The sequence below is a fragment of the Lissotriton helveticus genome, chromosome 5_1 (assembly GCF_964261635.1).
Source record: "Lissotriton helveticus chromosome 5_1, aLisHel1.1, whole genome shotgun sequence".
NCBI lineage: Eukaryota > Metazoa > Chordata > Amphibia > Caudata > Salamandridae > Lissotriton > Lissotriton helveticus.
Window position 1 is genome coordinate 730444424 of NC_136065.1, and position 27756 is coordinate 730472179.

Below are 27756 nucleotides of genomic sequence, written 5' to 3' on the forward strand. Positions count from 1 at the left end.
CCCCACTCCCCTCTTCTAAAATGTAATTGAACTGCTTAAGTTGTGTTGTCAGAGCTTCCCATGCTCTAGCTGCTTCTAACACCTTCTCACTTCCATTGCGCCTAGCGTCTCTGAGCCACGTCGTTCGATCGCAGTCTGTCCAACACGCAAACTCTCTCCGCCATCTGCCTATACTAGGACCTCCCTTTGCCTTCCAATGACTTGTGATGTCCCGCTTCGCTAGCATTAGTCCCAGGTCCTGGAATTTACTTGTGGTCTTATTCTTGGAAGAGTGTGGGAATCTGTGTAGCAAGCAGTATCCTGGAGTCATGGTCACTTCTTTTTCAGTTATTTCTGCTAGTGTTCCCGTCAACCTCCTCCAGAAATTATCTATCTCTGGACAACTCCAAAACATATGTAGGAACCCCATGCCCATCTCCCCGCAGCAGGGTCAAGCTGTCGTTATTGTGTTGAAGTACTTGTTGATACGCCCTGGGGTAAGATACGCCCTATGAAATATATACAAATTTACCAGTTGAAATATAGCATCTCTGGTGACCTTGCTGACCCTCTCCGTTAGTTCCCCACATATTTTGTCCTCTATGGGTTCTCCCAGGTCCTCTTCCCATTTAGGTTGCAGTTCATTGAGTGGAGTGAGTGTCGCCCGACTCTGCCTCCTATAGAAGTAAGTAACAGCCTTAAATGTCCCTGCCGCCGATACCACATATTGACATCCTTCGGCTAGAGGTGGTTCAGTTAACCCGCTCCCCCAGTGCTAACGTATCTCTGCAGTTAAGGCCGCATGGAGCAGGAAGTGTCCCCCTGGTATCTCATTTCTCTCATTGAATGCTTCAAAGGGCAGTAACATGCCATACTCATATAAAATCCCCATTGTGGGTGTTGCAAGTGAATCCCGTAGACAAGTTCTGGTTCCACACTTCTTCTTTTATTTGATAAGTACAAGATAACAGCGCCACCGACACAACAGCAACCTCCACCCTTCTCCTCCAGCCTGCTTCTCCCCTCTCAACATTCCCTACTCCTACATTCCATACATTCCACGCACGCACACATATACACGCGCTAGCACATACACGAGACAAGACACGCGCACAACATTACACATACAACCAATACCACACACCCTCCTCCTCAACAATTAAAGACACCACCACAAAAACTATCCTAATTTGAAATCAGAAAACCGGGCAGGCAACTTCCTTGTTCTATTGCCACGACGTAAATTGCTACCCTCAACACCACTATCAGAACAAGAAGGAACATCGTTAACGATGTCTCTAACACCACTTCCTGTATCACATCTAGCATCACATCTAGTATCACAACCAATCATGCTACTAGTTGACGTTCCATCCTTCTTTAGTCCAAAATCATCACCTAACATATATCCACTACACGTCCCCTCATCAACTCTACCAGAATTAGAACTAGACAATGAACCTACCGCACCACCCCTCTCATTACAAAAACTCAATTGTCGAAAATTCCACCTCTTACCATCTTCTAATTCTACCGCACCATTGAACACCTTCACTACTCTCAAGGGTCTAGACCATACACTTTCACCCTTCAACACAATCCTAGGATTCTTTACCCGAACTATTTGACCTATCCTCACCAAAGGCCAATTACTTTTACCTCCATGATACCTCCGGCTACGATCCTGATAATTCTTGACTTCAGACCTAACTTCTTTATCAATGTCTTTGTTACTGCACCGCATTCTCTCATTTCTTTTTCTCAACCACCAAGGAACTAACCCAGTAAATGGTTTCCTACCCCTCAAAATCTCAAAAGGTGTTTTTCCTGTGGCAGAATGCGGAGTCACTCGATATGCAGTTAATCTTTCTAGTAGTGCCTTCCTCCAGGGTAAGCCCGCGCTCAATGCTAATTCAATCACTTCCTTAACCACCCTGTTGAAGCGCTCAACTTGACCATTACTTTCGGGATGATATAAAGATGATTTTATGTGCTTAATACCCATTATTACCAAGAATTCTTCCATCTTCTGCGATACAAATTGAGGACCATTATCCGAAACTAATATTTCTGGAACCCCTTCCCTTGAAAACACATCTTCTAAAAATTCAATGACCACCTCCGTAGTCATTCCACTTACCATTCTCACCTCAGGCCGTTTCGAATAATAATCGACCAACACAATAGCGTAACAGTCCTTTGCAGATATAGCTGAAAATGGACCCATGAAATCAATCGCCACCTTTTGCCATGGATACTCGGGTAATTCCACCATAGTTAAAGGTACCTTTAATGGTTTTGCTACCTTATCACTAGCTCCACAAATCTTGCAATCCCTCACTAATCTATCTACCATAGGATCAACCCCTGGCCACCAAAACCACTCCTTAACCCTTCTTTTAGTACTGGACATACCACCATGCCCCATGTGACTCTTCCCAACAATACTTTCTCTTAACCCCACAGGAGGTACAATTCTGTCACCTCTTAGGACAATATTATTAACAATACATAACTCCTCTCTAATCTTTGAAAACGCAGCACTCTCACCACGTAAGTTGGATTCCCTTGGCCACCCATCAACTATGAACCTTTTGATGTCCTTCAAAACCACGTCCTTGTCCATCTCGCACATCCAAGATGCCTCAGAAACAATATTATCAGTACCCATTTCATTTATCAAAAATACATCCTTGATGGTAAAGGCTATTTCACCATCCATATTTGTTTCACTTCCCACTGAATCCACATTTGGTAATCTTGAAAGACCATCAGCAACCACATTGTCTTTACCGGGAATATACTCAATGTCAAAACTAAACATCTGTAGTTTTGAAGCCAAACGAGCTAACCTAGGAGTTAAATTCTTTCCTCCTTCAGGTCTCAAGATATTAATCAATGGTTTGTGATCGGTAAAAATCTTAAATTTCTTTCCCCAAACATACATCCTAAATCTCTCAGCAGCCCATGAAGCCGCCAACAATTCCTTCTCTATTACGGAATAATTTCGTTCCGATTTTGTCAACGTGCGAGAAGCATATGCTACTACCCATTTTTCTGACTTAACGCATTGAGAAAAAACTGCACCAATACCATGACCAGACGCATCCACAGATAGTATACATTTAGCATTTGGTAAAAATGGTTTTAAACATGGTGTAGTAACTATTTCTTTCTTCAACTTTTCAAAACACACTTTTTGATGCTCACCCCATATAAATGCAGCATTTCTCTTTAGCAAGAGTCTCAATGGTTCAACTTTCACAGCGTAATTTTCAATAAAACGCGAATAAAATTCTGTTAACCCCAAGAATGACATCAATTGCTCCTTATTTGTAGGTTCAGGAACAGCTAAGATAGCATTAACATGACTAATTTTTGGTCGAATACCATCTTTGGATATAATGTGTCCTAAATATTCCACTTCAGATTTCCCAAACATACATTTCTCATTTTTGATGGTTAGTCCACTGTTCTTCAGAGCATCTAGAACAGCATACAAACTTTCATCATGACATTCCTTGTCACCCCCATATATTAAAATATCATCCTGAAACACCTTAGCATTTTTTATACCTTGCAAGATCCTGCACATCTCTCTTTGAAATACTGCAGACGCGCTTGCAAGACCGAATGGCATGCGTTTATATCTAAACATCCCTTCAGTGGTTATGAAGGCAGTATAATGTGTTGAATCCTCATCAAGAACTATTTGGTGATAAGCGCTTGTTAAGTCTATCTTGGAAAACCAAGAAGATCCACTAACAGAAGATGTAAGTTCTTGCAAATTTGGAAGGGGAAACGTATCAACCCAAATAGCTTCATTTAAACACCTTAGGTCAACACATAGACGCAAATCGCCATTGGATTTCAGAGAAATCACGACTGGCGAAACCCAATCCGAGCTTTCAACCGGTTCAATAATTTCATCCTCGCACAATTTTTTAAGTATTTCACCCAATTTCTCTATAACTGATAGGTACATTTCTCAGTTTCTGCTTTACTGGACATGTGCCCTCCCTTAAAACAATTTTATGTTTAAATCCAATCATTTTGCCAATACTATTGGAAAAAACGTCAGGAAATTTTTCCTTTAAAAATGAATAGTCATTCATTTCACGACAATCATCCTGAATGGAATAAACAGGGCACTCTAAATGAGGATCAATTTTCATGCCCAAATCAAACATGTGCGGCCATCCCAAAATGGTTGCACCTTTGCTAGATATGTATATTTTACCATGACATGAATTGTGTCCAAAACTAATTTTGGCTAATATGAATCCTTCTAAGGGTATCTTATGTCCAGTATAACCCCCAGGGTGTACATCCTGAACCAATAACGATCTGTTCGGCCAAAGTGACTTAAATTGATCCATGCCCATGATGGTGTACCACGCACAAGAGTCTACCATTATCTTAACGTCTAAACCATCAATGTTAACGATGATAGATGGTAGCTCTTAAACTCTACCCTTCACCTTAACCAATTCATCGTGTACACTGCAGATTTCACCTACAACATGAAAGGCATCATCATCTTGGATGTAATTTATGTCATCTTGATCCTCCTCTTGAATGCAATTAACTTTGGCCTTGAAATTGTGGCACACTCTAGTAAAATGGCCTTTTTTACAATTCGTGCAAATTTTGTCAAGTGCAGGACACCACTTGTAGTTTGCTAAATGGTTGGATGACCCACACCTATAACACAAAAACTTCTTTTGCTCACTGCTTTTTTCATAACTTTTCTCATTGCTTTTCTTATTAGTATAGTTCATAAATGACTTATTCTCGTTTTTAGGTTTAGATTTATCACCCTTATTTATCTCATTAACTGAACCAGATGCAAGATCACTTTTCTCATTTCTGACTTCACGAATACACTGGTCCGAAATCTCCACACCCCTAGCTACTTCAATAGCATTTTTTAATGAAGTGCTACTCGATGACCATAACTTTTCTTGAATCTTTTTTGACTTAGTTTTCATAAGAATTTGGTCACGTAAAACTTGGTCATAAGTCATGGTCTCAAATTCACACGTAACAGCCAAACCCCTTAACACTGAAACATACTGATCAATTGACTCATCCGCTTTCTGAGCCCTCGAATAAAACTTAAACCTCTCCATCACCACATTAATTTTCCTCCCAAATCTTTCTTGCATCTGTTTGACAGCGCATTGATAAACACCCATGTCCCCAGCATTATCAATTTTAGGCAAATTTTTAAACTCTCTTAACCCCACTGCGCCAAGTCTGTGTTTAAGTAGAGATACCATTCTTTCTTGAGAAGATTCTTCCTCAGCTAAAACTTCAACATATGCTTCAAATATGTCGAGCCATAAATCCCATGCTATGGGAGGTTCACCCGATTCTGCCAAGAAGAATGGTGGCGGAAGAATTGAAGACATTTTGGTCAGTAGAGTAAATCAATTATCAGGACAACAGGACCGATGCTTGCGCAAAAAGTTCACCAATGTTCACTTAGTATTGTGGATGTTATTAAATTAACTTGGGCAAAAAGTTCACCAAAGTTCAGTGTCAACGTTTAGTTGGTTGGTTATAAAATTAAAGTATGGATATAGTCATGAACATCAGATCAATAATTGAATGCTTACGTAAAGTCCTTTCTTCAAGTAAGTTCACGGAGAACACCAGCAGTGTAAGCGTATGAAGAACTAGCAGCGTCAGATCCAGCACTCGGTGAACACAGAGCGTTGCTAGGATACGATTATCAAACAAAATGGCTGCCACGTCGTGTCGTCGGACGTGATGACGATAGACACTACGGAAGCTCAAAGCTGCATCCGTGAGCCGCCACGGAAGTTCAACGTCACACTGCAGGTCGCATGGAACGTTCCGAGGTGGCTACTCGCGGGCTGCTTGAAAGATGCTTCCTTGAAAAATGCTCACCAACGGCGGCATCCTGCGCTGCTGGACAATCAGAAATAGTTTACCAAGTACGGCTTCCTCTGGTTGGACGCTGGTTGAACACTAGGAGAGGTGGTCCGGTAATCTTCATTAATCCATAGATTTGCCGCCAGCAATTATTTCTTTTCCTGTTTTTTTTGTTGTTTTTTTTTCGTGCTCAGTGCCGCTGGAGGGTTTCAAATCCCGCTCGTCGCCATGTGTTGCAAGTGAATCCCGTAGACAAGTTCTGGTTCCACACTTCTTCTTTTATTTGATAAGTACAAGATAACAGCGGCACCGACACAACAGCAACCTCCACCCTTCTCCTCCAGCCTGCTTCTCCCCTCTCAACATTCCCTACTCCTACATTCCATACATTCCACGCACGCACATATATACACGCGCTAGCACATACACGAGACAAGACACGCGCACAACATTACACATACAACCAATACCACAGTGGGCACTCCTGTAGCCTCCCCTGCCTCTAGTCCCCTCCAGTTTGCTCTATGTGGTAGTGCAATGCAATATTTCAATGGTATTTCCGTCGCATACGGGAGTCTCACTTTAGCCCTCTGCAGGCTTCTGACCCAGCATTTATAAACCACTCGTAGTTACACAGTCATTTCCCTTTCCCGTACAAGTAGCCTTAACACTATTCTGAACAGGAGGTCTGGGGCCGGGCATTCGTCTCCCTGCTGCACCGTCTCCCAGAGCTGGCTTGCCACCCATTTCGTCAGCCATTGCATTTGAGCTGCAATATAATAGGATTCGAAATCTGGTACTGCCAGTCCACCCTCGGTTTTTGGCCTCATGAAGGTCTTTAGATCTACTCTCTGTCTTCCAGCACCCCACAAGAATTCAGTCATCATCCAGAGCTGCTTAAACCTCTCCGCTGGCATCCAAACTGGCAGAACTCCAAATACGTACAGGAGTCTCGGGAGAGACACCATCTTTAATAGTGACGTCCTGCCGGCCAGTGACAGGGGGAGGCTACCCCTTGGTTTCAATTGCATTGATAATGTGCGTTTGGCGTTTCAACCTTCTTTCTTTTCGGTTCCTTATGGTTTCTAGGATTCCAAATCCTCTAAGGTTTCGGTCTCTTGCCTGAACTACGATTAGCTAATTAAAGAGGTTAAATGTGTATTTCTTGTGGATGACATAGCAACTTACTATTTCACAAGTGCACAGTACTAATATCAGCTTCTTCTCCTCAGGAAAAGAACCCCAAGTAAGATTTGTCTGTCTTGGGGCTGATACCTAACAATGGAAATTATGGGAGGAGCTACGCTAGCAACCAAGATGGCCGCATAAGCTCCCGGCTCCGTAGACCTCCGTCACTAGCTGAATAATCCTGCTATTTATCCTGATTTTGCGCCCGACCTCCGTGTGGCTGAGGAGTTGCAGATCCCAATGGTGCGTTCCCGAGACTTTTGCCAGCTCGAATGATGGAGTTACACTGAGCTTCAGTTTTCGGCCTAGCCCAGCGTGTGAGCCGGGGCCTCGAGTACTGACCCAGCCGGGTTTCAGTTGAATAACATCGGCCGCGGGACTTGGGCAGAGTCCGGTCTTTCGAAGTGGAGGTTATCCTTGCCCGATTCGGATGGCGGTCGAGTGGTCTGGTTGATGATAAAGGAACGGCGACAAAAAAAAACGGCTGTGGGTCCCTTTCCCGGAGACCTTGCACCGCCTCCCGGGTTTAACGGCTGGGGTCCCCGCTTGCTGCGGCGGAGTAAAAATCACTGAACCGATAGGTCGCCCTCCGTTGCCGTCCGCCCCGCTCTTGTCTGTTCCCCCGGAGTTGTCCGGCCCTCCGGGATAAAAGACTTTGTTTGAGATCGAGCGTGAGGAGATGGATCGGACGGAGTGTGCTTTGCCACTGAGAACTGTAATGGCCGCCATCGGGGCACTTCACTCTCAAGTGGACACCATCATCCACAAAATGATCGATGTAGTTGAGACTAGAAGTTTGATACCAGACTCTGACCCTTTGCCAGCCCTGAAACAAGTTGAGTTTCCCGCGGAGCAGGTCTTAACTGAGGAAGAGGGCCCCATGCAGACAAAAGAACTGATGCCCTTGATTAACCCTCGAGTAACAACTTGCGAGCTCGAGATTTCTGAAAGCTTCTTACTCCCAACGGTATTGCCGCTTGAGATGGAACCACTTGATCTTTCACGTCTGGAGGACTCCTTTACTACCTTCTGGATTGACCTTACATCTTTCTTCCCCCACGTATAGCTTCACTACGTTCACCGAGGAAGCATTATCGAGACTTTCTGTTGGTGGGGGAATATTTCAGTGTGATTGATGTATTTCGAGACTTAATATTTTTGACTCGTTCCTGCTGCAATTGTTTGAACCTCCTTAGACACTTTGACTCTCCTGTCAGCACAGTGGTTCCCCTGGTGGGAGCTCGCATGAAGGATCGTAAGGGCCAGGGATGAGCTTGACTGTCTGGGTTCGATATTAAGACTTTAATGGACACACGATTCTGCTGCCTTTGCCAGTGCGGGAGGCTGGGCGGTTGTCATAACTTCCCCTATATAGTTTTGCTAGTAATTTCTTTTTAACTTTTTTTAATCCTAGGGGTTTTTTTGGCGGGGGGTGGGGGGGGGGGGGGGGGGACCGGGAGCATGTATGGCAAATTCCTTCTCCACTTTTCCATGTTTGGTTCTTAGTTAGATGGGGCGACAGGCACACTGCTAGTTGGGGTTGGGCGGAGGCCATATGCAGGGGTGCAGGGTGGGTGGGAGGGGTGTTCTTTGTATTGTCTTTGTTGTGTTTCTATGTTTCAAACTCCTACTCAAATCCTGGTAGTGGGCGCCTTCCCGTGGGGTTATCTTGATTGGTGGGCGGGCGGGTCCTAGGGATGCTAGTGTTGCATTAGACTTTCCACAATGTTTTGTCTTTAATTGCTGCAAATGGATAACGATCGCAGTTCCGCTCATTGTTTCTATCGTGTTGCCTTCGACAACCACTCTATTTCCTTGTATTTTTAAAATCCTGTTTCTAATGAGTGGTGGAATGGTCAATAATGTCTATAAGTTGGATTGATAATTATTGTATACTGTAAGATCGCACGCCATTTTAACCCGAGATCTAGCTTTCACCGTACGGATTCTCCGTTCATTGCTCACCATTTATTTGTATAAGAATTGCTTACTCCGTGAAGTAAGGCGTCTGCCATTGTACTTTTTGTTAAAAAGAAATATTAAAAAAAAAAAATGGAAATTATTTGTTTTCTTTTTAAGAGCGACATTCTTAAATATTTTAGAGCTTTTGGATATGGTTGTGTCTGAGTACTTGATCATGAAGTCTTAACATCCTTCAGTGCTTCATTATTCCAAGTCAGTATATGCTACAGTTATTGCTCATAATGTATTCAGAACAATTACAAGCTTAGCCAGTTGCAGTTGGTCTAAATTGGTGCACAAGACTAATTCTGTGTAAAAAAAATTACATTTTAAGGCTAGTATTATTGTAATCGTTGTACATTTGATTCCTGCTTTACTAGTGTTTTGACTAATCTAAGATCATGTCAATACAAGAACTTTATTGTAACCAACATCCTTTTTTCAGTTTCGATTTTTTTAAATGAAAGGCAGTTAGAGCTAGTTACAGAAAACCTTATCTGTCTGGAAGGTCTCACGTCATTTATTCTTTGAAGAAATGTAGAGTAATTGCTAGAGAGAAAATGTCCATCACGCCCATGGTATTTTAAGAATAGATTGTTATATTGTTCCATTTGTTTGAGTGATGGGGCAACAGATAGTCCCTTTGTTGTTAAACTGCAAATGCAAAATTAGAGCCAGTGTGTATTCGTTGAAGTGTTTAATTTGCTAACTTGATGGCATTTCAATTGCCAATTTTTTGGCTTTTTGTTTATGAAGTGCATGCTTTTTGGGCGCGCTAACCTATCAAATTCATAGTGGTATTAACTAATCTTTGTGCTTTTACTCTGCTGTTATGAAACATTGCTGATTATACAACTTTTTTGTACATGGAATAAATACATGTGCACCAATAGGCTTTCTTAAAGATACAACAAAAGAAATTGACATTTCGCAATAACGTACTAGGCAATATTTTGCTGCATGTAGACTGTAAGTTCACCACTGATAATGTACACTTCAGCTTTCGAATAATTTTAGTAACCCTCTTCTTTAAGGGTAGAGCTTAAATTTGATAATACAAAATGATCCAGAGAAAAAAAGACAATCTCTGATCCGGAGATCAGAAACAAATTTCTCTGAACTCGGGTTTTAACTTTCTGGCACGGTGATAGTAGCATAAAAACACAATTATTTATTTTGTTGCACCACAAAAACAGCTCTAAAGTGCACACTGCACCAGGGACATCTCAAACATAAGTATTGTCTCCAGTTAGGTCAAACAAACCAGAAACCAGACTGTAATGGGGTGCCATGTGATCAAATCTGGAGCTGGCAATCTGAATTTATGAGGAATGTGCAGTGTTTTGCAATTCTCAAAATAAATAAATACATATATTTGCTAATGGGGACTGCTCAGAAAACGTACACTATTCACAGTTTCAGTCTTGTTGTAAACCGAGATGCTCCATAATCCTTTTTTTTATCCACAACAGCTGGGGATAACATACACATCACCCAATTATGACCAAACACACCAAAGCCAGTATTACAGGTAGTGTACTCTTCACTCTAAGCTATACATTCGCTGTGTCTCAAACTCCTTAGCTGCTTGTCTTCTCTTCTCAGTTGTACTCCTTGTAACTTCTCCACCAAGTGAGGTCAGATGCATTATGGGCCATTTCTAAAAATCAAACATCATCCAGACTACGATGACAGTGAGCTGTGTAGGGATGGACGTATGAATTTTTGGATCATTTTGTTAAAGATGTAAAGGTTGTTTTCAATGTTCATCTAATTATTTTTTGTCTCATTATCTTTTTCAATTCAGACACACCAAACAACGGTGGAAGGTTAAATGGATATTTTAAATAACATAAAAGTAACAATTAAAAAAACAAATCTGAGCTTCCAAAAAAACAGTTAAATTCTTACCTTTCCTGTAACAGATTCACCGTCATAAAACAAGAAATGTTTTTCTACTTTGCCTTCTTCAGTCTTAATTTCTGCCATTTTTCTTGTTTCTGCATCATTTAGGACTACTTCAATTTCACAAATGGGACCAAAGAGGCCTCCGAGAAAACTCTGAAATGAAAAACAGACACTACAGGCTTACCAGACATTACTATAAAACCTACCGATAAAGAAAGAGCAACACAATTGGTGCAGGTCCAGTAAATAGCTCAACACACCTTTACCCTCCTCTTGGCTAGGTTTTATCTGCTTATATTGTGAAGACACATTAAATTTGCCCAATCCTCAAACCACATGCAAGGGCTATGCACAATTGTTTTTCTTACACAACTATTTCATATAAAATATTAGTTAAGGATTGCTGGGGGCAAGGGGGTTGAACACATTTTTAATAGAAGCCACTACTAAGTCACTTTGTTAGAAGCCCTCTAGAGAAAAGGGGCAAGTGCCGTTGAAGTATGATGACTTGCTTGGTACTTGGATTATATAGTCAATCAGAATTCTTCCTTTCAGGGAAATAACTTCTGGAATGTGAATATTAGGGCTTCACGATGAGCACTGGACACATTTCTTACATACCTGTTTTTTTTACCTCTAGGCTATATGGGGAATATCGCATGTATCAATGCAAAGATTGTACTTTTTCAATGTGATGTACATAAGGATTTTTATTTGTTTTTGAAAGGGGGGTGATGTGCCGAGGTGATGCAATGGAAGTAATGACATCAGTAGAACGTTGAAGTTAGAATTGAGAAATGACAGTTGGAGAAATCAGTTGCTTAGAAGACACGGAGCGCATGGTTGCATAATAAAGGAGCTTATTTAACTTCCATTAACATAGCGTGTTACTACAGCATGCTAGTGTGGATGCGTCGTTGCCTCACGTTGCGCATATGGCGTGCAAGCTGTGCCTCAGTTGTTCAATCAACAATCTTAACCTCGCGCTCTGTACGGCATGTGCGTGTTACATATGGGGAGCCTTGCCTGGAGTTCCTGCATTTCATATTTATATTATGATTCTTTAAAGCTTAGGGTGACTATATCAGAAGCGTCCTAGTCCTGAACATGGCTTTTGCTTTCCTTTTCCATGCCATAGCAGGCGTAGATGGAAGAGTGATCGTCACTGGAGAAGGGGCGCAGAAGAGGGAAGACCCTTTGAAAGCTCACAGTTGACATCCGACAGAACAAAAGTGTGTGTTCCTTAGAGATGGATATGGCTTCTCCTTCAAGTGCCGCCTCGTACCTCGGATTCCAAAGTCGGCTTGTCTGTCAGTTGTGTCATAAATGATGCTTCTAAAATGGATTCACCTATCCATCAGCCTGTCACATGGAAAGGACAGCTTGATGGTGGTAGTGATTGGTGCTCGCAAGGTGTGATCTCCTCCACTCTTTGCCCAAGGAAATATCAAAACTTTACTCCTAACGTCAAAAGCCCTGCCAAATGTTGAAACAGGTGCCCGGGATTGCTTTGTTTAGTCCCTGTGTGCGCTGAAACAATCTGTTCAACATTTGCCCTCTTGCTGAAAAGAAGTCAGACGAGATGAATGATATGTGCTGGGAAGCACCCCTGTGCCTCTGGCAGTTGCTTGATCTGCCCCGTTTACAGGTTTGAGCAATGGCAAAGCTTTTTGGTCAGTATATAGCAATATGTAAATTAATAAACAACTAAATTTACCTTCATTTTAGGTGACTGACGTATGACAGGCACCAGTTACTTTTCTGGAAGAAAGGGTGTCATTTCATGAGTACGAACACATCTTCTTACAGGGTGCAATCCTAATTTAGCCATTCAGCCAAGACATGCCCCTTCCTTGACCAGCCTGCAGCCCTACTTTTCAGGAGTCTCTCTTTGTCCTCAGTGAACCTGCTACTTGCATTAGGCTTTGAGCAGGACGAGCTCATACCACAAGGCCTTGCACAGATATATATTTGTGGACTTATATAGAACAAACAGAATTTCAGAAGTTACAGCAATTTATCTATGAAATGCTTTCTTGTACTTCTCAGTAGAGGCCTATTTATATCAAAGCTTCCTTGTGCATATCATAATAGAAACGTTTTATGTGCTTTCTTGATCGCATTCATATCATTATTTACACACAATCGCACACATATTCCACCTCTGAGAGATCAACATATGTTATAGTAATGAGGCATGAGTAATTTTGTTACCGCTGAGGGATGAAAGGACCGCTTCATGCACAATGACCCTTGAACGGGTATCTCTTCAGAGTTTGTTAGTCACATAAAGGACAAAGGCAAGATGGCTGAGGATTTCGGTCAAAAATTAGCCTCGTATTTGGGCTGTGTTTAAACCAAATATGCACTTTCTGATTAAAGTAGAGAACAGAGCCCTCCAAGCCTCTTCCACTTTCTGTTCTGATTATCATGTAGGGAATGAAACCTGAATACCTACACTTTATTCAAAGCCCTCAACTTTACCACCCGCCATGTATTCAGCCTACAAAGATACAACGCTACATCTTCTAGCGACACCAAGCATGCCGAATCCTTATGCAACGAACGAACCAATATTTCTGACAATATTAATGAAGTGACGTCTTTGTGTTACTCAAGTGTGGCTCAGGATTACTTTCATGTTTATTGGTTGAACTGAGCATTTGACTGATTAGCACAATCTCCACACCTGTTTTTTCAAACTAGATCCTGTGCAATGGTTATATCACTCGAGGTACAGAGGCCATGCGTTGCTCTATTTTTGTGTCCCCCGCAACCCTGGGTTCTCCTCTAAAGGTTTTGGTGTATTTATGAGGTGGTCTGCCTAAGACAATTTAAGGGTCTCATTGACAGTATTTGTCCAGTCACCATATACTTGTGCTTTACACCACTACCAACCTGGTACCCCCCCAATGTGATGCTACAGAATTCAAATTGCAGCATATCGTATTCACAGAGGCAGGTGGGAGACAGCTGACATTGGACAGTAACAAAAACAAATATCAGTTTGAAATAGAGTTGATTAATTGCTCATCCTTCAGCTTCCCTCCTTTTGCAGTATGCCCGTCAACTTGGGTAGTAATGCGTGTTATCCTATTCTTGTGTCTTTTACAGAGTGAAATAGGCAGCTCACAGTGATGGTACCAAGTACATGAATTACAAGCCTCGAAAAATCATAAAAATGAATTATCTACTTAAGTTAACTGTAATGTACTTGACCCGTTACCCGTAAGGGCCAAAGAGGGCAAGTCAGGGATTGGTAAAGGGCGGAGGTAGGGCCAGGGTAGGTCACATTTAGAGGCAAGGCAGAGCTGTGAACGACCCCTTTCTTTTACGCATGAGTCATGAGCCGTACATACATGCCTAGTTGGTGTATCCAAACACCCGATGTTTAAGGAAATTACGGAGAAGGGTTGGTTCTTGGTGTGCGTCACTTGTTCGTATTGGTTAATATTCATTAGGTTTGCATATGATGAGAGGTGCGTACAAGTGGGGATTTCTGGACTTTCACTGATGAACAGGTGCGCGGTGGGGGCAGATGGGAAGTTCAAGGATGCTCTCATATATGGTCTAGTAACATTACTGGTCAGGTGATCAGCTCGGGGGAGAGAGGGGACGTGAGAGTCTGGGGCAGTTGTGAAATAGCTATGGAGAGCTTAGACATCATTTTGGTTAGAAAGTGTTGCTGCGGTGGCTTGGAGAAAGGAAGCAGGTAAAACAGAGGTTGTTGGGTGGGCACAAGTAGGGGCGATTAAGGGCAGGGGAACAAAGGACAGGTTTTCACTAACGTAAGGCCAAAATAAAGCGTGTGCCAGGGTTCTATAGAGTGAAATACACACCTACTTCGTTAAAGTAGCCTTTTTCAAACTGCATGAGGTGTCTTTCTTGCCTTGCACAAAGGTTTTTGAGGCTTTTGCATTTTCAAAAGCAATGTAGGAGCGAGAATGGCGTGCAAAACACAACCACAGTGCTACACTGCACACGCAGAACCTACTGCATATTTTGATGGGGGTTAGGAAGCATCATTGCTTCTACTTAAAACCTTGCAAGCATTTCCAAAATACAAAATTACATGAACCCCTCACCAAAGTTTGGTGGAAGATTTGTACTTTTTTATATTTTCCAAATTGCGTTTTAGTTGCCAAAAAACTATTTAGTTGCAAATCAACAGGACAATAAAAAGATTGCTCTTTCTGCTATTAAGCCTCTCACCAAATTGCCCCAGTTGTATGTCAAACTTTGTTTCCATGCAGAATGGACAACGTGCCCTCATGTGTCTTCCAAAAAGCCACGGACACCGGCAGCGTGCTCGCAATGCCTCTTTACCTGTGCTGCAGTCCCACCAGCCCAAGGGTGATGACATGGGGCACATCTAGCTGGGTTGGCCACTCTCCTGCGGCGATGCAACCGAATACTCCGCATTCCTCCCTGATGCCCAGCTCCTCAAACTCCATGCTGCTGCTGTTCTCCCACACACGTGTGCACACACTAGAGTTAGAACTTCGAGAGACACAGGAAAACACCTCTAGACCAAGAAGAAAGACGACTTAGCCAACGCTGAACTGCCATCTTCAGTGGTGCTAATGACGGAAAGCAAAACATTGCCGACTAGGTTTTACCATTCACTACTCTAAACGTTTGTAACCAACCATTAAGAAATGTGAAATATTATTTAAGGTTACAAAAAAAGTGTACTTTAGAGCCCTAATGTGCATGATTTATTTTACAATAAAATAAGTGTTTAAATAAAATGTCTAACATATCTAACTATTTAAAATTATTAATTTATTTTGGAACGACAGAATAAACGTTTTAGGTTTATCCACAAATCTTTTGTTGTCAGATAAATAAACTAACGACAAGAAGCAGCCATGTGGTAGAACAGTCCCTGCGTGGCCAAAAGAAGAGTGTTTATCTCTGTATGCGTTTCATCTTTTTTTATAATTTTAAAAGCCAGGCGAACTTGTCAGAAGTGTAAGTTTTCTTCTGTGTTGGAAACAACATCCCCTTGTTTCTGTTGGGCTTGGAAATAAGGAAATGACAATTACAAGGGTCGAAACCTGCTGATGTTTAAGTCAGAAAAGAAATTGGAGAAAAATAGACTCTGCTGTGTTATTTAAGGACAACGTGCAGAAAAGAGCAGTGCCATTGGGAAAAGCAGGCTGCGTATGTTATCCAGCACAATATCACATCTGTATGTCAATATATCCGTATGTAAATATCAAATTCGCAATATCACAGCGTATGTAAATTAAAAAGATGGCCTCAAACCCCAACCATAATTAATCAAGAGAAGCCTCACAGCGAAACATGGACGCCCGCAGTAGCTAAATGTGTCTAGAGGCAGTTAAGTTGGGGGTTCTCAAAATACACTGTTCGTTGGTGAAAACACCTCCGAAACTTTGGTGTTCAGCCCACAATATCTAATTCGACAGGATGCTTCTGGATGGGTCAAATTATAAGAAGGGCACACAAACTGCACCTGCAGACCTTTACCCAACCGAAATTTTCAGCAACAGAGGACCATATCGCCGGAGTGGAACAGAGGTAACCCCACCTGCGGGGAGTAATGAATGACCAAAAATCAATGAGATGCCATAATTAGAGAAACCAATACAAAATTAAACCCTACTGGCGTTGTACCTCCCAAAACAGTAGGAGATCAGAGACAGACATCGGTAACAATCGGACCGCGCGGCCGTGAAGTGACGCGGCCGCAAAAGTGAACGCGATCGCGGGCTGTAAGGGTGCCCGCAAGCAATGCACTTAATGAGCCGCGACGAGACAGGAAAGGCAGATGGCGCCTGTGCTCGTAACCGTGCACGTAACCGCACGCACAAAAAGCTGTGGTCCGCTTTTTAAAGCCCACTCACTAAATGTCTCGCCAGAATAGCACATGCGCTGGCTCAGGCGAGAGCTAAAAACCGACAATGCTAAAAACAATTATCTAAAAAGTATACGTACAGCTAGTGCTAAAAATCCTCCCCTGGGGAGTACACAAATTCAATGAATTTAAGTAACAAAGATAGCGATAACGATTAACACAGTTCATCACAACGATATTTACATAAAGTGCTTGTGCTGTGACCATCAAGTAAGATGTCCTAAATTGGCGGTGACATTACAATCTAGTCTGCAATTTTATTAAATGCGACATCACATAATATTTATTCTAGCTGCCACCAGGGTAGCATAAAGTCTAGGGTAGTGTCACCCCGCGCTGAGCTTTGTTCCTGATTAACCAAGCTTGGATTAAAAACGTGGCCACACGATAAGAGAAAAGGACGGTAGCGTTGGATTTTAAGATGCGAAAGGCAACCCGATGGTCGCGGTGCCCATGTCACTGCAAATAGGTTTTATCCATTTGGACCTTGCTTTGTTGTAAGCTGGGCAAGTGAACATTACATGGGCAACACACTCTGTCGGAGTTCTACAACAAGGGCAACTTTCGGTTGTATTCTCAGCTGAGTGCCACTTTGATGTTAGAGCATTGACAGGGAGCGTGATAAACCTGAACAGGATGTACAGAGCCCTATCCAGTGGGAACTGGATCACATCCAAGTAAGGCTCTAGGCTTCTGGTTTGCTTGAACATGAGAAATTTGTGTCTGAAAATCTCCCCCTATTTGGCATGCTAAACTCCTGACAGTCAATCCAATCCCAATAATGGCGCTTAAGTTCCTCCTTGCTCGGGGGTATTTGGGTGTGCCATGAGTCTTTGAGGCCAAGTGATAGCATAGTTATCTTTACATACGATAACCAATTGACCATGTAGCCCACATCTAAGTTCCCTACCTCCGTTATAGCTGTAGCGTAGTTGGCAAGCTCAGCGGTGCGTCTCAGACGAGCCCAGTAGAGCAAAGGGCAGAGTTTAGCAATATCTCTGAACGGTCGCCTGCCCGTGTCATACATGAGAGGTGTTAATGGGGTGCTATGGGGAAGGATCAGCACATCATTTAGTTCCTACACCCTCGATCCCTGATTAATGCCATGCTAGCAATAGTTTAACTTAGATCTGAAACCCTACGCTGCCGTCAATAACAAGCGGAGTTACATTTGCACCCTGCATTCAGACAACTCACCCCTCATTCTCGCCCTTCACTTTCACGGTCACCCTGCACTCACAGCGATCACCATGCACTCACACCATTCACCCACTCACCCAGCACTCAGTGATCAATCTGCACTCACAATGCACTTGCGCAGTTCACCCTGTACCTCACCCTGCAGTCACACAAGCACACTACTCACCATGCACTCATGTGACACTTCACTCACCTGCACCCCTCACTACGCTCAATCTGCAATCTCACTCAAACAATCCCATCAGTAAGTATACGTTCATTCGTCCCACTCCACACTTGCATCCGCACCCAAATTCATACTGTCACCTCACTCACCCTGCAGTCACTCCTCTTATCCTTCTCTCAAATTGTTGCATTGCTCACTGTGCACTCACATGGGCACTCCTGCCACCTACACAGCCCAGAGGATTAATGTGCCTGCTACAAAGAACATGCATCATGCAGAGCACAGAACTGAGTGCGAGTAAACTAGGAGTAGCGCTATAACAAAAATTAAAGTTTGTCAGAAAGGTGCCTTAGAGCGATGAGGTGCAATGTTGGTGAGTGGTAGTGAGGGAATTCATGGAAAAGGGGGTAGTGGGGGAGGGAGCGCCAAAAAACGACTGTTGCACCGTGTGCGATAGTGCTAGGGCCAGCCCTGGCTGTGAGTGCTAGCCACCCCTGAAGTGTGGGTCTAGTTGCGCCCCTGTAATCACTTAATGCCGGGCAAGGACAGTGACAAACTTTTCATCATACTCTTTCTGTATACAACGTTTATCCTTGGGCGCTCTTTGCGGTGGTGCCTTCCCGACCAGATGTAATGTTGTACGGTGGAATACCCCGATGCTGTTCAGTACTACTCACCGGCTTACAGCTGTAATACTCACCATTGTATTAACTTCAGCAGGACCCTCCGATCACCTACCAACACAGGAAGACCAAAGACTAGCGTCCCGTGACCCACACGTCAGCGTGACTAAACGAACGCATGCGCCCGCAACGCTCCTAATCCCGCCCTCTTTACAAAGCCGTCCTCTCAATGGTCGATTTTCAGCTGATCTCAGATTCGGATTGGTACAGAGTAGAGGTGAAGAGGCGGATACAAGAGAAGAATAAAACAAGAATTGAAAATGCCGTGTTTCAGAATGAAGTACCAGGAGTTACGATCGCACTGATTTACAAGTCTTTTTGGCCGTGGCCGAAGGACTGAGCCTGACAGGTTAGTGTGTGAACTGTTTTGTGTACTTGTTTGATGGTGTGGCGGCGGGTTTTTACTGTTGGATGCTTCGTTATTACCACACAAGTTGCCTACAACAAGCACAGATGCATGCCGTTTCCCATACCTTGTGAAACACCTATGCACAGCGTCTTTACAGGTTTAATAGTGCGCCGATTTGTAAATAAATGTTTGTCGCTTTTTTAGCCAACTGATTCTTTAATTGTGGCCACATTTAAATTGATGCCCCCGTCTATTTTCTGTGACAGTCCGATTCTAGCGAGAGCATGAGTCTGGATATTGGGAGGAGAACGACAATAATTTATAACAAGCATTTGCAATGCAACAGGTCTCGCATTACTGAATGTTTGAGCTATTGGTGTTGCATTATTATTAGCAATGCCAATGGCTCAAACTTTAATAATGCGAGACCTATTGCGTTGCAAATGCTTGTTTTACTTTCAACCCTTCTACACGTACAACATGGCTAAAAAAAAAACTTTACAAAGCTAATTGATCTCGCACAGGAGCAACATATTGGCTTTGCCAATTCTCGTTACCCGAGTTGTGTTCTACCCAGTAGAGGAGGTAAGGTACATTCACGTCACTACGGAAATTGCCAACAGATAAACTGATATATAAACGGTTAAGTCTTTCACAAACTATATATGTATCTATCCGTGTACACTCATAATAAACATCAACACAACACGCAATAAGAACAGATTTTTTTGTAAGTTAGACAGTGGTTTTAGTACTACACTGAAGTTAGCTACTTATTCGGCCAGCTTCTTATTCGCAGGCTGAAGTTAGCTACTTATTCGGCCAGCTTCTTATTCGCTGATTGAAGCTAGCATCTCATTCAGTCAGCATCTTATCAGCCAGCATTTTATTTGCAGGCAGGGGTGTGGAATTTAATAAAATATGTACTTGTCCATGGGACAAATAGCTTCATAAATCTACATGTCCTGTAACAAAATCCACTTGTCCCTTTGGTGCCATGTAGTGCGCCGTCAAATAATGGCTGCAATCTATTTATAGAAGAGCTCTGATAAAAGCCTCTCTGGTTATGTCAGGCAAATACTATAGAAGGATTTGAATTTTTGAGTTTTTCACCAGCTCTTCTCTAATCTTTTCCCATACTGAAAAAGGTTGGCAATTTACCCCTTGCAATGGCAGAAGTAAAGTTTCTTCCAGGGCTGGGAAAAATGTGGTTGGAGAAAAAGTGAACTTATAAACACTCAACAGATTTCCGCTGGGGCATATTCATATTTGCTCATGCTAAGATGCAATTCACAAATATTTTCTAGGACTACGGGTTCCTGGCCTACTTGAGGAAATTCATGTGAATACATGAAAAACGTAAATCTGCATTAATACAAGGACATATATCATGGGTGCACTTTTGTGACTTTCACATTGAGCCCCTAATTAAATCTGAGTTAACCAAGACCTTTTGTTTTTATTAAAATGCTATCTCTGCCTATCTGTGAGCTGGCATCCTTGTGTGTAACAGCATTCTGCTCTTTTACAAAGTAGTTTTGTTCAGTGCCAGGAATTTCTATGGCAATGTGGCCTTTATGAGACCAAATACTAGCAGTCTAGTATGAACGCGCTGGCATACAGCACCACGCCTACCTGATAATCCCACAGTAGAGAAAGGAGAATAGTGTAGGCCAAGTGAGTAACCAGAAAATTAAAATACCCCCCACGTTGATCCAAAGTTCTTATGACACCAAGCAAGCGAAAAAAGTAATTGGAATCCTCGCCAACATAGCTCTCTTGTCTCTTCCATCTAAGCATCTATCCCATTCATCCTTTCACCCACTGATATCTAGCATTTCACCTTTACATTGCCACCCATTCATTCTTTTATCCATTATCCTTTCACCAATCTGTTCGTCCATCTGTTAATCTGTCAGTCCATCTGCTTATCCATATCCAAACCTACCCATCCATCTCCAAACCTATCCATTTCAACCATCCTGCCATCCTTTTGCTCATCCATAAACCCTCCCTTTCACTCATCTATCCACCCTCCCTTTCACTCATCCTTCCACCCTCCCTTCGACCCATCCATCAATCCATCCTTCCACTCATCCATCCATTTATCCTTTACACTCATCCATCCTTTTGCTCTCTAATCCTTACACCCTGTAACCCATCCACTCATTCACCCTTTCCTTCATTATAACATCCTTTGTCCATCCACCAACCCCGTCACTCAACCATCCCGGTCACTCAATCATCCATCCATCCGTCTAGCCAGCCACACTTCCACTCACTCATCCTTTCACCCAAACATCCATTCATCTTTTCACATTAATTACAAATCTTTGTCTGCCGAGCTGCAGACAGAAGAGGCCCATCAAGAGCTCCACCTCTACTGTAGCTACTAAAGGGGGCGTTCAGGAAGCCCCTGTTCAAACCTATCCTGCCATCTCCAAACCTATCGATCTAACTGATCCATCCCGCCTTCCTTTTACTCATCCATCCTTTCACTCCACACATCCTCCTTTTCACTCCTATTCATCCACCCTTTCACTCATCCTTCCATTCATCCTTCCACTCATCCATCCACCCACCCCATCCATCCTCCTTTTCACTCACCTATCCACCTACCCTTTCACTTCCTCTATTTATGCTTTCGCTCGTCCATCCACCCTTTCACCCGTCCAGCTTCCGTTTCCATCATATATCCATCCACCCTTTCAATAATCCCTCCATCCACCTTTACACTCAACTGTCCACCCATCCATCCATCAACCCTTCCACCCAGCCACCAACCCATCCATACATCCCCACCCACTCAGCCATCTATTCATCTACTCTCTCGCCCATGAATCCACCCGTTCAATACGCCATCCATCCTTTCACTCATCAATCCACTTTCAACCTATCCATCCACTCACCCATCCCTTCATTCACCCTTATCCTACCATTCTTTCACACATCCATCCACTCATTCATCCATGCATCTACCCTTTCACTCCACTCATTCATCCATCTATCCATCCAGCCTTTCACTCATTCATCCATGCATCTATCCATTCACCCTTTCACTCATTAATGTATGCATCTATCATCCACTCTTGCAAGTATTCATCCATGCATTCTATACATCCTCCCTTTCACTTATTCATACATGCATCTATCCATCCACTCATTTATCCATACACCTATCGAACCACCCTTTCACTTATTCATTCATGCATGCATCTTAACATCAACCCTTTCACTCCTCTCATTCATCCAACTATACATCCAGCCTTTCACTCATTAATTTATGCATCTATCATCCATTCTTGCACGTATTCATCCATGCATTTATACATCCACCCATTCACTTATTCATACATGCATCTATCCATCTACTCATTCATACATGCACCTATCCATCCACCCTTTCACTCATTCATTTATGCATCTAAACATCCACCCTTTCACTCCACTCATTCATCTAACTATACATCCAGCCTTTCACTCATTCATCCATGCATCTATCCATTCACCCTTTCACTCATTAATTTATGCATCTACCATCCACTCTTGCACGTATTCACCCATGCATTTATACATCCACCCATTCACTTATTCATACATGCATCTATCCATTCACCCTTTCACTCATTAATGTATGCATGCATCTACCATCCACTCTTGCACGTATTCCTCCATGCATCTGTACTTCCACCCTTACACTTATTCATACATGCATCTATCCATCCACTCTTTCACTATTCATCCATGCATCTATTCATCCACCCTTTCACTCACTCTCCCACCCACCCTTTCAAGTCCATTATGGGCATTTGTCTGCGGACCTGCAGATTGAAGAGGCCCATCAAAAACTCTACAGCTGCTGCAGTTGCTACAGCGGTGTGTTCACAATGCCCCTGGTGCAGGCACAAAGTGAGATGAGAGGCCTAGTGCAAGGACAGAATTAGGGGTGGCCTTAGGCCTGCATGAAAGCCCATGTGGAAACTAATGAGCTTTAATGTAAGCCCTCGATGACGTAAGAAATGAGAGGCCAAGGCGACTGGGTCAGGGATGTCAGAGAGGGCGCGGAGGGTGGTGGGTTAGCAGGTTTTGGCACCAGGTGTAAGATAAGGTGTACAGGAAATGCAAAGTGTCAAGGAGGGGGTGCATGAGAAGGGAAAGCAAAGTGATTTGAAGATGAGCAGGGATATTGGAGCCCTATGAGGCCCAGGAGTGGAGCAGAGAATACAAGACAGGGAGGGGTCATACAGTTCAAGTCAGAGCAAGGGGCCAAGAGGCAGAAAAAAAGCAGCCTCTTACATGCCATTGCTGGAGTGTACTGGAGCTGCAAAAGCTTGATGTGCGTCACGTGCTTGATGAAAATAAAAGGACCAGGGGAGGGCCTGGAAGTCAAACAAGCTTTTGTTGTTCTGCTCTGGGGAAATTAAAGTGCAGGCCCCAGCTTTTACATTGACCCTTTCGCTGCCAATAAACTGCTCAGAGCAACTTATTTACTGGCTGTGACCTACAGGGTTGAACAGCTGTGTATCGTTTTACCATAAATCTGTCTACTTGTCCTTTGGACAAAATGCAAATTAAAACCTCTTGCCCTCCTAAGAAATCTAGATGTCTCGGGCGTCGGGAGATAGGAATTCCCCACCCCTGTGCAGGCAACATTTTATATAAAATGCAATCGTAAATAATTCAATTAACTCCATTTTATGGGACTCTGCATTGCCATACAGTGAATATGTTGTTTTTGAAATACAAAACATAACACTATGACGTCTATTAGTATTAAGTCTGACACTAGCAACCTTTCCACCAAAACATGGGACAACTTTGCCACCATCACAATTTAAGCAATGGAGCATTCCTTTACAGAACCTGTTTGTAAGTTGTCTGAGCTGATCATAATGTGTGGCACCATATGGGTTGCCTTGACCTCAAACCATCCGGGCAGTTATATTCTAATAAGTAATCCTACTTTCCCTATAAGAAATTCACATTCGATCACAATCATTTTAAAAACAATCCATCCTCCTAGAAGCTCCAGAAGGACTAACATTGAGCCAAGCAATGTTAACACCTGTGCCCACGCACGCAACCTGGGCTTCATCCTGGACTCCTCCCTCTCCATGACCAGGCAAGTCAACAACGTCTCCTCGGCGTGCTTCAACATCCTACGCATGCTACGGAAGATCTTCTGGTGGATCCCCACCGAGACCAGGAAGACCGTCACCCAGGCCCTCGTCACCAGCCGGCTGGACTACGGCAACGCCCTCTACGCCGGGACCACCGCCAAGCTCCAGAAGAGACTCCAGCGGATCCAGAACGCCTCAGCCAGACTCATCCTCGACCTCCCACGAACCAGCCACATCTCCGGACATCTGAGAGACCTTCACTGGCTCCCCGTCAACAAAAGAATCACGTTCCGCCTCCTCACCCACGCACACAAAGCCCTACACGACCAAGGCCCGAGCTACCTCAACAGCCGAGTCAACTTCCACGCTCCCAAACGCCACCTCCGATCAGCCAACCACGCCCTCGCCGCCGTCCCCCGCATCCGAAGAGCGACATCAGGAGGAAGGTCCTTCTCCTACCTGGCCGCCAAGACCTGGAACTCCCTCCCGACCGACCTGCGCCTGACCCAAGACCACCTCTCCTTCAGGAAGAAGCTGAAGACCTGGCTGTTCGAGCAGTAGCGGCACCCCCCCACCCCCCCCCCCCCCAGCGCCTTGAGACCCTTCGGGTAGGTAGCGCGCTTTATAAGTGTCACTGATTGATTGATTGATTGATTGCCCACTGTGCCACCCTCAAGCCAATGCATTCATATGGAGTTATTGATGAATAATTAACCTACATTTCTCCCATCAAGATCAACTTGGCTCACTAATTTTCATATTTATCCTAACAAAGGAAGTCCCCCTCTATACTTCTGATATGTAAACTGCCTGAGCCAAGCTAAATTTGTCACCACAGGTGGCACCACACTGGCTGCCCTCACCTCAATGGATTCCTATATATAGGAAAAACACATTGGCTCACACATATGTATTTTGTTTTTCAAACCTACCACATCCCCCTACAAGCTCCATAAGGATTTAGCCTAAGCCATGCCACGGTTCCACTTGTGCCCACTGTGCCACTTTCAAGCCAATGCGTTCTCATGGAGTTATAAACGAATAAGTAACCAAACTTTCTTCCATGAAGATTACCTTGGCTCACTAATTTTCAAATTGATTCTAATAAAGGAAGGCCCCCTCTATACTTCTGATATGTAAATGGCCTGAGCCAAGCTAAATTTGTCACCACAGGTGGCACCAAACTGGTTGCCCTCACCTCAATGCAATCCTATACAGTTGCATGCAAATAAGTAATTGTGGTTGTCTTATAGGAAAAACACATTGGCTCACAAATATGTATTTTGTTTTTCAAGCATACCACATCCACCTACAAGCTCCATATGTATTTATCCTCAGCCAAGCAATGTTTCCACTTGTGCCCACTGTGCCAATTTCCAGCCAATGCGTTCCAATGAAGTTATAAACGAATAAGTAACCATCCTTTCTCCCATGATCATCAACTTGGCTCACCCATTTTCATACTAATCCTAATAAAGAGATCACTTCTCTACACTACCTATATCTCAGTTCCCTGAGCCGAGCAAAATTTCCACAACAGGCGGCATCAAATGGGTCCCCTCACCTCAATGTATTATGTCTGAATAGGTAATTGCATTTGCCTGATAGGAAAATCACGTTGCTTACAAATACATATTTTGTTTTTCAAGCACACCACGCCCCCTATGCGATCCATAAGGATTAAGCCTTAGCCAAGCAAAGTTTTCACCTCTACCTACTGTACTTCCCTCGAGCCAATACCTATGGAGTTGTAGACTAATAATGAACTATCCTTTCTTCCATCAAGATGAACTCCACTTACACATATTTTTATTGATCATAATAAATGGAGCATCACACATGATTCATGCACACTTTAACACATTTTTATACAGTTATGTTCAAAATACTAAGTATCAGGTGCGCCGTGGCATTTAAGATGTCCTGTCATCTGTCAATAAGGTACCTGCAAGGCTGAAATAATGGGAAGCCTTTATCCAGAAGTAGCAGGACATAGGCTCAAAACAGAAAAAAATGTTGAAAGATAGCTTGTGTGTTTGAAACCTGAGAAGAAACTTCACAATCAGTGCTAATGCTCAAGCTCCATGCTGAAGATGTTTGTATACCGTCAGGCTCAAGTTCTTGGACTGGGTCGTGGCTACGCGCTGATGTGTGATGGCGCAAAATAGAGTAGCTCCAGAGCCCTCCCCCTGAAACCACCGATCAGTTTATTTAATCCGCACCCCGAGCAGGGGTAAAGCTGCCAGAAGTGTCCCGGACTCTGCCGACCCTAAAATCGGGTCTGCTGAGCCAATGCTGGAGGAGTGGTGCGCACCGCAAATTGCGGCTCCCCGGAGCAGAAAGCCAGGACCTGAAATGATGGATGGAGCCGACGAGGGTGCATGAGCGTGAGGTCGGCGCACCATGAAACATCGCAGCCTGGGGCCTGGTCCCGAGAGGAAGTGAAGATGTCGGCGTGGGGTCTCCCCCCCCCCCCCCCCCCCCCCCCGGCCATGATATTCCAAGAGGAGTGTTGGGGCCCCGGAGCCTACATCGCGGTGAATCCGCCAGCCCTAGAAGGGGGTGCCGGGGACGTTTTGCACCTCCCCACAGAACCATGGTGGCGGGCGGATGCCAGAAGATCTTGAATGCCCCCGGGATTGTGAACTCCAGTACAGCGGTGCTCCAGCCATCCCGGAGCGGCACAATATCCCTACTTCTCCTGAGATTGGTGCGGCCTGCCTGGTGAGGGTATGGCCCAGAGCTCAGAGAGCCCCAAGGATATAGGTGTATCCTATTGACCGGAGTGCAGGCGTGAGAACCCACAAACGTGTACTCTGGGGTGGAAGTGGGGGGCCCACCTCCGGGACACCTGCGCTGGACACACACCCATCGGACAATAAATAGCGGTGGCGTGGGTGCATGGTCCCTGCTGTGATTTGGCATGAAGTGCTGCGGTGGGGAGATGCCTACTCTGCCCTCCAGCACCTACCGTCCAGGAGTCAGCGCCCTCGCCCCTGCCTACACTCAATAGCAAAGGGGGTCACGGTCTACGCCAGCAGGATCCAGAAAGCAGCAGACCGAGAGGAAAACTCACCCCGGTGGGGCACGATGTCAGGCGGGAGAGGCACAAAGACTACACAGCAGAACAAGCTGGACCTATATACTTGCCCAAAGGCAGCCATTCCCGAGCACCTCTCCTGGGATAGGCCTGCGGGGGGGGGTCAGAGGGGGACATCCCCCAACTTACCCTAAAAGACGTTATGGCAGTAATTGCCAGGGTGAAAACCTCTATGGAGCAACGGACAGACGCAATCATGGTGGAGAGGACGCTCATTCGAGCTGACCTCACCAAAATGAGCGATAAGCTCAAGCAACTGGAGGTGACCTCAACTAGTCTTGTCGACGACGCTTCACAACTCCAATCCGAAATCCAA

At 44.0% G+C, this 27756-nt stretch overlaps 1 protein-coding gene and 1 long non-coding RNA gene across 2 annotated transcripts in view; one reads left to right on the top strand and one right to left on the bottom strand.

Moving 5' to 3' along the window:
• The window catches only part of VPS26A (VPS26 retromer complex component A), a 260399-nt gene extending 241367 nt beyond the window's left edge, over nucleotides 1-19032 (bottom strand). The window contains exons 1-2 of the mRNA XM_078643202.1: nucleotides 18889-19032; nucleotides 10942-11091 (exon numbers count right to left, since the gene is read on the bottom strand). Coding sequence (XP_078499328.1) covers nucleotides 10942-11091; nucleotides 18889-18891 — 153 coding nt within the window. The 5' untranslated portion in view covers nucleotides 18892-19032. The remainder of the gene's footprint in view (nucleotides 1-10941; nucleotides 11092-18888) is intronic.
• Nucleotides 19033-19066: 34 nt separating this feature from the next.
• Nucleotides 19067-27756, top strand: part of LOC144754882 (uncharacterized) — a 325679-nt gene continuing 316989 nt past the window's right edge. The window contains exon 1 of the long non-coding RNA XR_013594777.1: nucleotides 19067-19220. This is a non-coding gene — a long non-coding RNA (uncharacterized LOC144754882). The remainder of the gene's footprint in view (nucleotides 19221-27756) is intronic.